The sequence below is a fragment of the Eucyclogobius newberryi genome, unplaced genomic scaffold (genome assembly GCF_026437365.1).
Source record: "Eucyclogobius newberryi isolate DKJ021-1_F unplaced genomic scaffold, fEucNew1.0.hap1 SCAF_14, whole genome shotgun sequence".
Taxonomy (NCBI): domain Eukaryota; kingdom Metazoa; phylum Chordata; class Actinopteri; order Gobiiformes; family Gobiidae; genus Eucyclogobius; species Eucyclogobius newberryi.
In genome coordinates, this window is record NW_027315768.1 from 15,696,344 (window position 1) to 15,708,689 (window position 12,346).

General features: G+C 40.9%; 1 protein-coding gene across 1 annotated transcript; it reads right to left on the reverse strand.

The window, feature by feature from the left end:
* Window positions 1-235: 235 nt before the first annotated feature.
* chn1 (chimerin 1) lies at window positions 236-10,479 on the reverse strand. Its single transcript, XM_072444474.1, has 7 exons — window positions 9,829-10,479; window positions 7,826-7,910; window positions 4,130-4,303; window positions 2,829-2,906; window positions 1,791-1,928; window positions 1,057-1,162; window positions 236-976 (listed from the first exon to the last, which is right to left on the reverse strand). Exons 1-7 carry the CDS (start codon window positions 10,060-10,062, stop codon window positions 805-807), a joined length of 987 nt encoding a protein of 328 aa, XP_072300575.1. The 5' UTR covers window positions 10,063-10,479; the 3' UTR covers window positions 236-804.
* Between the last annotated feature and the right edge of the window lie 1,867 nt (window positions 10,480-12,346).

The following is a 12,346-nucleotide window of genomic DNA, read 5'->3' on the forward strand; positions in this document are numbered from 1 at the left end:
CGATTGGATCGCCAATAAAAAGGGGCAAAAATCTTAGAGGTGCATTGGCCCCACTGGTGCTGCCATGCTTGTGTGGGCTGAGCATGTATTAAATACAAAAATACAGTGGTAAACAGAGCATTGCGTGCTGCCCGGTGGTCGAGTGGTGTCTCCTGGTGTTGTATAGTATCAGCATCAGGAGTTCATATTCAAGCTTTTGTGACTGAAATCCAAACAGTGGCTTACACAAAAATGGTTTATCTGTTGAATTTAATGTCGATGTTCATAATGGCAGGTTCATTTCCCAGAACAATGCTTAAATTAATAAATTAAAGTGATCATGCACTTGTTTACACAATATACAGTCCAAATTAAATGTACATAGTATGGCATTGCATATAACATATTAGAAATGTCAGGCAAATGCATCAGTGTGAACAAAATGACAGCGGCTGAGAGCTAGAAACAGTTACATAAAAACGGTACAAGAGGTACAAAAATACAGCATTGTGAAAGTACAGTGCAAAAATCAGTAGCTTATTGGATTTTTACAGCATTTGACTAGAACTACCACAGAGAGAGAAATGAAACGAGCGCTGTACACCGTCTGAAGACATGCTGGAGTATGACTAAGAAGAAACACAAGAAAAGACCGGGCATGCTGCATGCTGGCCTATCACCCCCGACAAAAATGGGGAAACTAAGAGTATAAGTACAAGGTTCAAACCCAGAAAACGAAGGGTTGGTTAAAAAGTGTCCTTCAAACTGTGTCATTCAAGTTTGCACACAGACGGATTATAGTGGTTAGCGTGAGCCGTCCTGCACTCAGAAGAGCACATCCTCCTGTTTGATCAGCACCTCCACCACTTGTCTCTGGTAGCGGATGTCGTTGAGTGCGGTCATGGCATCCTGGTCCGGAGCTCGCATCAGAGTGGGGCCGAAGATGATGGCCAGGTTCTCGGCATTCATCAGGTTGAATTTCTCATTCTGTGTTACCCTGCAAGCAGATTTTAAGTTAAAAAAAAGAAAAAGCGAGTTGACTTTTGAGCTGTCGTAAGTGCGAGCGAGGAGGCTGACCTTTTTAAGTGCGCCATAAGGTACTTGAGTGTTTCAGTGTGGGATTCAGGCAGCAGAGCCAGCGCCTCTCGAAACGCCTCCAGCTTTTTCTCTGGGTCTGAGAACTCTGGAAGGAACAGAACGACAAGGTTATTGAATAGTCCAGAATAGGCACGAGATAAAATCAGCATTGCAGTGATTTCCTCTGAGCTAATAAAGGCCATTAGACTGTGAGAGGATGGGATTTCACAGATCTGCTAATAAAAAAAAAAGCTTTTAGTGGAAGAACAACAAAGCCCCGAGGCGGTTTTGCTGGTGTGCTGCAAATGATGGATGCAATTAGAGGAATACTGGGAGATATAATGAAAAACAGCAGCATCTTATAAGAATAATATAATGCAGACGCGCTCTCTAATTCATGGGAGCTTTTAATTTGTTTACTGAATATTTGTTTCACAGAGAATTATAAGAAAATAAATCAACTATACAAATAAAAAGACTACTTATCAATGGAAAAATACACAGAAATTATACAAAAAGGTACATTTTAATAGTTAATTTGAAAAAGTAGACTTAAATCAAGATATCATTATGGCTGGACCTATATAAGGCAACTTTCTCTGTTTTTAAATATCTCTTATTTTCTTTTTTGCCATCTGCTATTCAAAATCCTCGTTTACACCACTTCTTCTACCCATTCAACATTAGTGTTTAGTGTAAGTAACAACTAAATTAGCACTAGCAGTTGCTCTTACTGGCAGCCTCAATGAAGCGGGGGTATGCGTCGTATGAGATGACAGGCACAGGAAGCTCCCTCAGGTACATCTTGAGTGCTCCTGTGATGATATTGATGTCTTCATGGGCTTTCGCTGAGATGTCTGTCTTCTCGCCATCTGTGGACACAATGATGAAATACTTTAAGTGAGGGAGTTTTTAAACAGGAAAAACAGCACGTCAGCACTTCACTTCAGAGAAATCTCCTGACCACCGGTATAAAAACTCTTGCTGCGTATCATTGGCCTCACTCCTCTCTTTGACTTGGGGAGTTAAGCATGCGTTTGTGAGCGGGCCGTGGCCTACTTGTGCAGGCAGACTGAACAGCACAGGGCTGTGAGCTGGAATGACACTCTGTCATGGATGATCTCCCACACGCCGATCTGGCTCAGAGTTTAGCCCAGTGCTGTGGGCGCCTCCTCACATTTAAAACTCACACTGCTCTCAGCAAAGACAGCCTCCTCCTCAAACTGCCCGCTGCTGAATCCCAAGATAGTTATTCAATCTACAGTTAAGATGGAAGCGGCAGTATGTGGCCCCTATAGGTCTCTGAGTACACACTGGATTGAACTTGAAGAATACATGGCTGCAGATTGACACTAATCCTTTACTTACATGTCACTTTCTCATTAATGGTGCAGCTTATGTAAGCAATTGTACATATGCCGTGTCAGTCCCGCAAAGAGTGACAGTAATCTGCAAAGGCTCTCAACAGTGATGTCATGTAAAGTAGTTATTCAAATACTTCTGTTTTGTAGTGCAATTACAATCTGACACTTTTCTTTTTACTGCTGGCCATAAAACTGAGTAGAATTCCATTTGTTGACTAATTACTCTTAAGTTTAAAGCATAGATAATAACATCTGAATTCTTTACTTTCCTACCCAAAGTTCTCTACCCAGATGTTAGGTAAATTCATTTGTTCCCCTATTGCTATAAATCACATTGATGAAAATGACTTTAAATTGGTCCATTGAAAATCTTTGCCAGCCATATTGTTACTATGTATAAATACAAACCTTTGTCAAACGACGTCTTGACTTCTTCGACTGAATCACTGAATCCTGATATTCTATAGAGTCCTTCAGACTTCAGCCCTGTGAGACAAATACACATAAAAACAATAGTTAAACACTGTCACGGCTGTCAGAGCTAATGCAGAAAAATTCACCTTGTCCCGTCGCCCTGGGTAATCTAGAAACTGCCATTAAGCACCGTTGAATATGCATAAGAAATTAAAACCAAAATGGCTGCAATGTCACACAGCAGAATAACACGGGTAGATGCTAATAGTTTTCCGCATCACTGAGCAAAATAATAAAGACATAAATCAAAGTTAGCTCCAGATGTGTGCTAGCAGGCAGACAATGAGGCTGTTTCCTATATAGCCCAATGATTTAACTGAGAGGCAATTCACTAAGGCAGTAGGAAACAGACTAATGGATTCCTCATTACAGCCAAAATTACCAACAGTCTCATCAGTTGTCTGGATGCCCTAAAACATTTACAGCATAAGTAATGTAATCCTTGTATACTGTTGGTTGTAAAAATAAAGTGTGTTTGTTGCACTTTTATGTCCACAACAAATACAGTTTACAGCCAGTAAAGTTTTTATAGTTGGCTTTTTACGTTTGTTGATTCACAATATAATGCAAAATAATGAATGACCAGAGACTGATAATATTTCATGAAATGTGAACAATTTGGAATGCATAGATAATGGTCTGAATTTAAATTAAAGAAGACATATTGTACTTAAGTAGATCACAATTTTACATGCTGTTCATTGTAAACCGCGATATTGATTTAAACAGCTTGGTAACAGAAACAGGCCAATTGATTTCCTTTATAAAACTGCAGAACTGATAAGCCCCGCCTCTTCATAATGACGTTTCACTGTAACAAGCAGAGGATTTTCATTGATGTGTTCATGTGGCTGTGTGCTATTATAGAATTTATTATAGATATTATAGATATTATGTGTCACCTGGAGTCTTCATTTTTCACATAATTACAACGGAGTGCAGGGATGTGGGCGGGGATATTTAAAAAAATGACGAGGAAACACGTTGTAACAAGGTTAAAAGTTCATTAGTGTTGATAATAAATTAATATAATATTTCTCCTTTAATTGTCTCCTTTAAGAACAAAATTATGTAGTGTTGCAAGATAAGGTCTACGTATTTCCACCTACACAAGGTCAGTGACTGAACGACGGTTTATGATTATTTTAAGGTGATTATGTGTTATTAGTGTGTTTTTGACTATGAATGATTTGCCTCTGTGCTAAAATGCAGTGTGCGTTGTGTCCTAAACTGACCTCTGGACTCGATCTCCCGGATGCACATGTCCACCACCATTGGCCTGGCTGTGTTGTAGGCATTCACCAGCGTGGTCAAGTCGCAGCTGTAGACTTTACGGATGTGTCTTAGGCTGGGTTTGCAGTCATTGGGAAGCAGAGGGGCGCACTGTTTATGGACATTTAAACCGCAATCTGCAAAAAGACAAAGACATAAAGACATTTTAGTTGAAAAATTACTATCCGCAAAGCTTTCATATCTAGAGCATGTGCATTTTCAATATATGCAGAGCTCTCCTGTGAAATTGAATTCATTCCCAGTAATTGAATGCTTTGTGGTGTGGACATTTAATAATCGGAGTTAAAGCGTTCTCCACACATTTGCACCACACGGGTTAATTGTAATGTGGCTGGCCCTTTAAACTCATTGGCTAGCAGATCACTGTTAATCCCCTTGATCAATATTTGCCCCTTCAATGTCAGAGAACCACTAGAGAGCTCTTGTCTCGCTGCCAAAAGGGGACATTGAAGCGTCCTTCTGCACTGGATGAAACCGGCCATTTCTGGATACAAGCGCTTATTTATTCATCGAGTGGGAAAAACAACTAGGAAACAAAGAAAGCGTCTGAACTGTGCGATTTCAAATGCTGTTTTGTGCTTATGAAAGCGGCCCAGTGGGTGCTCGAATGGTACATTAGCGTCTCTAAGTATCCTTCAGTGCGTCTTGTCTTTAGTCACAGCCCATGGGTCCAGAGACACAGCTGTTTAAGGGCAGGATTCACCTTCTCTCCACGGCAGGAGCGTGAGGAGCAGACTGCTTTACTTCAGTGAGTGAGAGAGGGGTATTAGAGGCAGAGGAACGCTCTGGCCTGTAGGAGGGACACTGAACACTGCATGCTCCATTCTCTTCCAAATCCCAGAGCTGGCACACAAAGGCTGAGGAAGCAGCAATTCAAGCACCGCGGGCTACACTAGACCTACTTTCTCTCCCTGAAATGAGGCCGCTCGGCAAACGCTCACTTCTTTTCAGCCTATTCGAACTTTGCTTTTTGATGAATGACAAGCTGTTTTCATACTTCAAACACTACAAATAAAAAAGATCATCTGACATGCTCAAAGATCTTGTGTAAGCTAGATTTCTGGAGCGCAGTGGAAAACAGTTTGATTAATATGGCTCCCTTGAGAACTGCGCACAAGCCACATTGACATGCATTGGGGCAAAAATGTAATTACTATAAGAGATGATTCTCATAAGTGCATGAGACAGGCGGAGAATAGGGCAGATCTGTTATCAGTGTCTGGGTGCATTCACACTGAGGGCGGGGGTCCCGTGTGGGGCGGGTGAGGGTGAGCCAGTGGCCCCTGGGATCTGGGATTCAGGAGAGAAGAGGCTGGTTTACTGCACCGTCAACTCTGTCTGGGGTTCGATAGTGAGGATGATGCACTGGGCTCCATTATTTTGGTTAAAGGGTTTAAGAATGGTTGGCTACTTTTCCCCATATGTTTAGGAACATTTGGATGCTGTTTTCATTAGTATTATAGCATTTTAATTAACATTTTCTGCTCTAGTATTACAAGCAATCCAGACTCACAATGCACAATTTGTCACAATATTTAGATACTTTACATGTTAATTTAAACACAGCTAAACTGAAAATATCTATGCGAATTAAAAGGGTATGTATAGATATATATTTGTCATGATTTTGTCATACATTTTAGTTATAGTTTTAGTTATTTTTTGGGTCATATTTAAATATATATAAATATATGTTTTGTCTAATTTAAAAAACATGTTATGTCAGAATAATATTTTTAGGTGAAACAATAAATAATAGTAAAGGAAATTATTCAATAAATTAGCCTGGACAGATTACCTAGAAAAATTCTTAAATTAGAAGCCATTTTACAATGTATTTATTCTTTTATCATCAAAGTTTGTCAGTTTGCCAACAGATCAAACGGATGAACAAAAACGAACCTTCTCGTGCAAATATATAGTAGTATAGTAGTATAATAGTCTTGAAGAGAACATAACCTAAAGCCATATAATTTTTGGTTCCCAACAACGAGTTCCAGTAAAATGGGGCTGAACGGCCTGACCTGGCTGTGGGGTTGAAGCTGGTGAATTTGAATGTGTGGAAACAGAGCTCGGAGTCCTCATTAAACAGACATGCCAGCTTTGTTTTCCTTCATGGCCGTGATGGGATGAGACTGGAGGAGAGGGGGGGGTCTAGCGCTATACGCATATACACTGATGAGCAAATGTGGCACAACAACCACAAGCAGAAGCTGGCTTTGTGGCACTGGGCCAAAAACAGTTAGCACATTCAAACACAAAAAGGGGGTTGAGTCCATTTTTTTGGTATGCTAATTCGTACATCATGTGAAACCGGGTTGTCCTAGATACTGATACTGTGAAGGAATGAAAACCCCAATGAAAATCTGAGCTGGGAGATAGGAACATTTGTGGCTGTAGTGCTATAGTGCTATTGTTGTTAGAGTACAAAAAACAGGTATTAATATTTAACGCTAAAACCATGTGGCACACTTTGTTTCATCTATTAAACATGACAGACATGTATCGAGCTGGATTGTAACACTGTTCACTGATGGGAAAGTAACTCATACCACAGTTAGTCTGAAGACTCTCACACTAAGGTTCTTTGTCCACAATAGAGACTGGAAATGTTCAGTGAGGGACGACAAATTCACGAGATATGTAGATATGTTTGGTTTAAAAATAGCATCTTCTTTAAATAGGGCAAAAGGAGAAGATTGCTTAGCAACAGCCAATCTTCCAATATCAGCGGTTTAATGGAATAGTAGTGTCAAAATCATGCAATTATTATGGTTGATTTCAGATTCTAGAATACAAGAATAAGAGCCAGGTTTCCTTTTTGATAATGGAATACTTTTATAAGAATAATTTGAACAGGAAAATCCACAAATGTTAATATAACTTGAATATAACAAAAAACTGCATATCAAGAATGCCCTTCACATGTTGTGATGTCATCTGAAAGGCAGCCATTACATTGAAATAATGACTACTTAAAGGTGCACTATGTAACGTTTCTGGTGGAGGTCTCCATGGAGCTATAAGTAATTTATTCCATGAAATGTAGTTATCTCCATGGAGACGAGCATCAAGTTACAGGTCAGATCTGTGGCAAGGGGACCACACTCCCAGAAAGAATGTTTTTATGAAAAAGAATAAATGTTGTTGTTGTTGTTGTTGTTTTATGGCGGTTGACATCCGAGTGTTGCATTACCGCAAAAAGAATAAATGCATCAGTAACGTTTGACGCAATACCGTGACACATAAAGGACTGTCTCCATGGAGACAAGTAAGTAGCAGACAATGCGTTCAAAAAGTTTGATAGTAGACTTAAAAGCTGATCAATGTTTAGTCATACTTGAAAAAACAACCACAACTTTGTTTCTGGTTGGAAAAAAAAAAAAAACTGGGGCAGTGGTTTTGTCATCATCTTAACTTTGCATTACATCACACACACACAGCCTTTATTTCTTTGTGTTATACAACAACTAATCTGGCACTGCGCTGCTGGTGGGACTCGGTTAATGCTAATGCTCTTAATCCAGCACCAGATGCACTAAAAACCAAGTAACCTACATAAATAAATGCTCACTTGGTAGTGATGTAAATGCCATTAACAGAAGGGTGCGTTTATGTAAGATGTGAAAAGCACGTACCTGAGCATTTGAGTCCCTGGGCCATGAGTCCCCACATGAAGTTGGCACAGTGTTCACACCAGTGTGGCCCTCGAAATGTGTGCACCTACAACAAAGAGAAACAGGATAGACTTTAAAATATACTTCAAAATACTGGGTCAAACTGTGGATAATCTTAGCTATAATAATCTTAGCTAATTATTGTGGTCATTTATTGTCTACATGGCTGTTTCATAATATGACCATCTTGCACTGGTCTAACATTGTTGGATACAGACAGCTTTCCACACTGATATGAAAAATGTATGTCTCCTCTCCTTTCTGACCTTATCAAACCCACTGTCTCCTAATAAGATGTGTTGTAATGTTGTGATATAATGTCACTGTTAACACCCCAGAAGAGGGAGGAGTCCAAATATACCACATTAGCAATTGTACTTAAAAAAGGTCAAAGTATAATGATGCTCAGGGCCGCTCAATTGAGAATAAAAATCTATAAATTATAGTTGCAGTTATTTGGGTCATAAATGCACACACAATTATTTGAAATGCTTAAAATTGGGTTTGTGCTTCATGTTTTAAAGGCCACTGTACGTCCACCGATGACTTTTATGGAGCTATGGTTATAATAACAAGGATGACCATAGACTCTGGTGGTCTTTACACTTGAAATCTCACACAGGCCCAACCATTGGGCGAGTAGAGCCTTAATGATGACAACAGTGACAGAGTAAGGCAGTCAGCAGATGCTTCATTGTGGTATTTGGACAGTGCCAGAGCCCCATAGGTGTCGCCATGTGAGCTGTGACACACAAGGAGGATAGTATGTCTGCGGAGGAGGCGTGTTGTTTTCACACACTGACACTCCAGAGCCGGGGAGCAGAGCAGCCCTTGGCATGGTGGCACGGGCAGCTTTGACGCTTCACCGCAGAGAAGGTGTGAGTTGTCAGGATAATCTGCTTTGGAACCACCAGCAGGGTCGCCCACGCCAGAGATGAGAGGAAGGAAAACCCCATGTCGAAGCGGCAGGTAACAACAGCCCGGCCAATCAGAGCGAGAGCTGGGATCGAGGGGGAGCCACCGCGCTTCCTGATTTGTGCCAAGGGAGGAAGAGACTTTGTTTGTTGTTATCGCGAGCAAGCATAATCTCTTCATATGTTTTGTGATGCTGTATTAGACAATGTGTGATTCTTTTGTGTAGATGCAAAGCCAAAGAACTGGACTGAGCTAGACGTCAGATTATAGCGAGTTACTAAGAATGTGGCAACAAAACACACTTATGACAATGACATTAGGACGTCATGTCATGGATTAAGATGAAATATTCCAATAACTTAAAAAGCTTAATGCCTTAGTTGGGGTCTGTCAATGAAATATGTATTTTCTTAGTATTTATTATCAAACTATAACATACTTACATCATCATTTTACATTTTGTCCATTGTCATCAACTGCAGTAGTGATCTAAAACAGCTGAATGATGGACTTCCTGTTTCTCATTTAGTAATTTAATGAAAAATGAGTTTAGTTGACATTTATGAACCCTACGTGTATTAGAATAATCACAAGACAAAAGTCAAAGTGATGACAATATAGTTGAGCCCTAAGAGTAAATTTTTAGTTCTAAAATGCTTCAAAACAGCACATTTTAGGCTGGTCCACATACATTTAAGTCATGACTAATTTGATTGCTGGAGAGAGAAAAAAAAGAGTAGACAGAAACTAATCCACCAATATGCTCTATGGTAATATGGTCGTCCTCTTCTCCCAGTGAAACCAGTAGCCTGAGCCAAACAGGGACCCACTCACCCACTGTCCCCCTCTCTTTGCGCCTAATCTGTCCATCTGGTGCTCAACGTGCTGGACCACAGAAGTACACAGACCACCAACACATTTCCTTTTGATGAACCTCCTGTGAAGCCGCTCTGTTCCCTTTCCTCCGCCGAACACCGAGCCCTCAGGCCATTACATGATGAAACACTTCGCGCCGAGCTGAAAACCTTGTAACACCCACTGAAACTCACCTTAAAGTTATGGACCTTCTCTGCTCTGGGCGTGCTCTCCTTCAGCGTGGCTCGGCGGACCAGCGATGTAAGTTGTGAATAGGCAAACAGTTTCAGTGGCTGCCAGAAAGCCGCTGGAGGTTTCTGTGGCCCCGCTCTCATCCCCAGAGCTGCGGCCAACATATCCTCCTGATTGGCCTCCCGCTTGGCCTTTTGCACAAGGGACTTCTCCTCGAACGACTCCCGGGATGGCATTTTGTTGCCGGGGAAACAAAGTGAAAGCGGAAGAAAGAAAAACAAGCCCAGCAATTCACAGCAACACTACCCGGTGCTTAGACGTTGTATAGTCAGTTGCAAGTTCCTGCGTGACAAGACATCATAGTCAAAAACAGTTGGAACAGTCCTGTAAATCCGTCCAGTGCGGTGGAAGTAGAAGGAGGAAAGTCTCTGTGATGACAATGCCAGAGGTTTGTCGCCTACAAACTAGAAGCAGCCCTGGATGCTACAGTACATATGCAGATGAGTTGGCTCCTGGCTAATCCTCTCCTCCCTGTGCAGCGCTGATATTCCTGCTGGAACACTCAGCCCTATGTGTGTGTGGATGCTGTCAGAGTACGGGGGGAGGAGTCCGGGGGATTAAACACATCCCACCAGCCAATCACAGCACAAAACCAGCAGCTTTATAGTAACCGCCACCCCGCCCCCACCACTACTACCACACTGCAATCTCTGTCCCCATGTACCATAATACAAGAGGGGGCAGATGAAAGGGGGGGGGGGGCCGGGTGATAATGAGCGATGAATGAGTCAAGACGAGTGGGTTTTGCCGCCTGGAGAACTTGAACGGAAGAGTGGGCCGTTAAGAGTGGGGAGTAGTTATTTTCAAAATCATGTTACCACAGAAACTGGAGTGGGGCGCACAAAGAGCGAGACGGCACAAAAGGCGACCCCAGCATGCATGCAAACTATGAGATCACTGGTGTAGACGCACCATGAGAACGCTCCACCTCCATAAAAGGAAGAGGAAATTGAAAGAGCAAAATGGGAAATAGTCAAATATGATGATGATGATGATGATGATGCAACAGAATGGCGTAGTTTGTAGTGGTGTAGCATGGAAAGAGTTCAATAGATTAAATGACATACTAAATCCATTCTGAATCTGTATTCAGAGAAAAAAAGTTAAATTTATTGTAGTATTGATACCAACATTTCAAATTTAATTTAAGAAATAGGCTTGATACTCGATACCGATTTCATACCACAATAATTCTTTTAATGGGGTAGGCTCGTCTTTAGACCTTTTTTCAGCACAAAATATTGGTAGTTTCTTCATGTAATCATGTGGTCTAATACTAGCCTTGAAAAAGCAAATTTTGTCCTGTTAATGCATTGATTTCTAATATCGAATTGATACTTCGTAAACTATAGTTTCAACAGATTTAGTATCGATTAGTATCTGATTTGTGATATTTTTGACATCCCTAATTTATTGTGACATATTTTTACTTCGCAACCATTTAAGACATTTTAGTAAACATACTTTTCTGTCAATAAACCTCAATGTTTTTATTGTTTTGTCTTGTGTCTTGTGTTGTCTATTTTGTACACATATTCCCGTGGTTGTGCTACAAATTCATCTTGACAACTCTATTGAGAAAGAGATATGTAAAGTTTATACTAATCTATTTTAAACTTGTTCTGGTAAACTGGAATTTTAGGTTTCATAAGACTGAGACTTCCAGTAAAATCTATATGATCTATATATATCATTATCCACAAGTAACTGATTGTTCTAAATACTCACTAACCCCTGCATATTACATAACAATGAAACCACTAAAACAAAAAACGCTCACAATAATTAAACTTATTCAATACATTATAGCAGCTTATTGCCTTTCCTTAAAACTGCCCTATCCACATGATGCCCATCCATTAGTTTCATATGTTTCTCCTGCTACACCTCTGCTTATGCAAACTAAGTCAAACGCAGCCTTGTGACGGCAACGTGTGTGAGAAGCATTAGCACACTGCTTTTATATTTCACACCGCTACTCAAATGTGATTATGCTCCCGCGACTCCGCTGTTATAAGAGTCTAACATTCTCACCTCCACACAGGAAGCGCTTGTTCTGTCTCCTCTCTGGAAATCAATAAGCGCAGTAGCCATAAGGGACAGCCACGGGGGTAGATGCCTGTGGACAACAAAAGGAAGTCAGGTGCTCTTATGTAGAGTGGCATGTTTAAGTTGGACATAAAAGTGGTGTTTGAACTCAGCGGCCGTCTGGCTTCTGGAGGACATATTGAAGAGGGTTGTAGATAAGAGGCAGTGTTCTCCTCTCCTGCATGCAAACCCTGGGCACTTTGCACTGTTTGCACTATAATTGCCTGGCCTGCTGTTAAGTGCATAAGGAGGGCCGGACTCTCCCAGGATGTGGCTCGCTTTGAACACACCTCTAATTGACACTGATTGATTTGCCTGTTTTGAAACCTGTCCAAAGATCCTGCAACAGAGAAGGGAAGTACAAGCTATAGT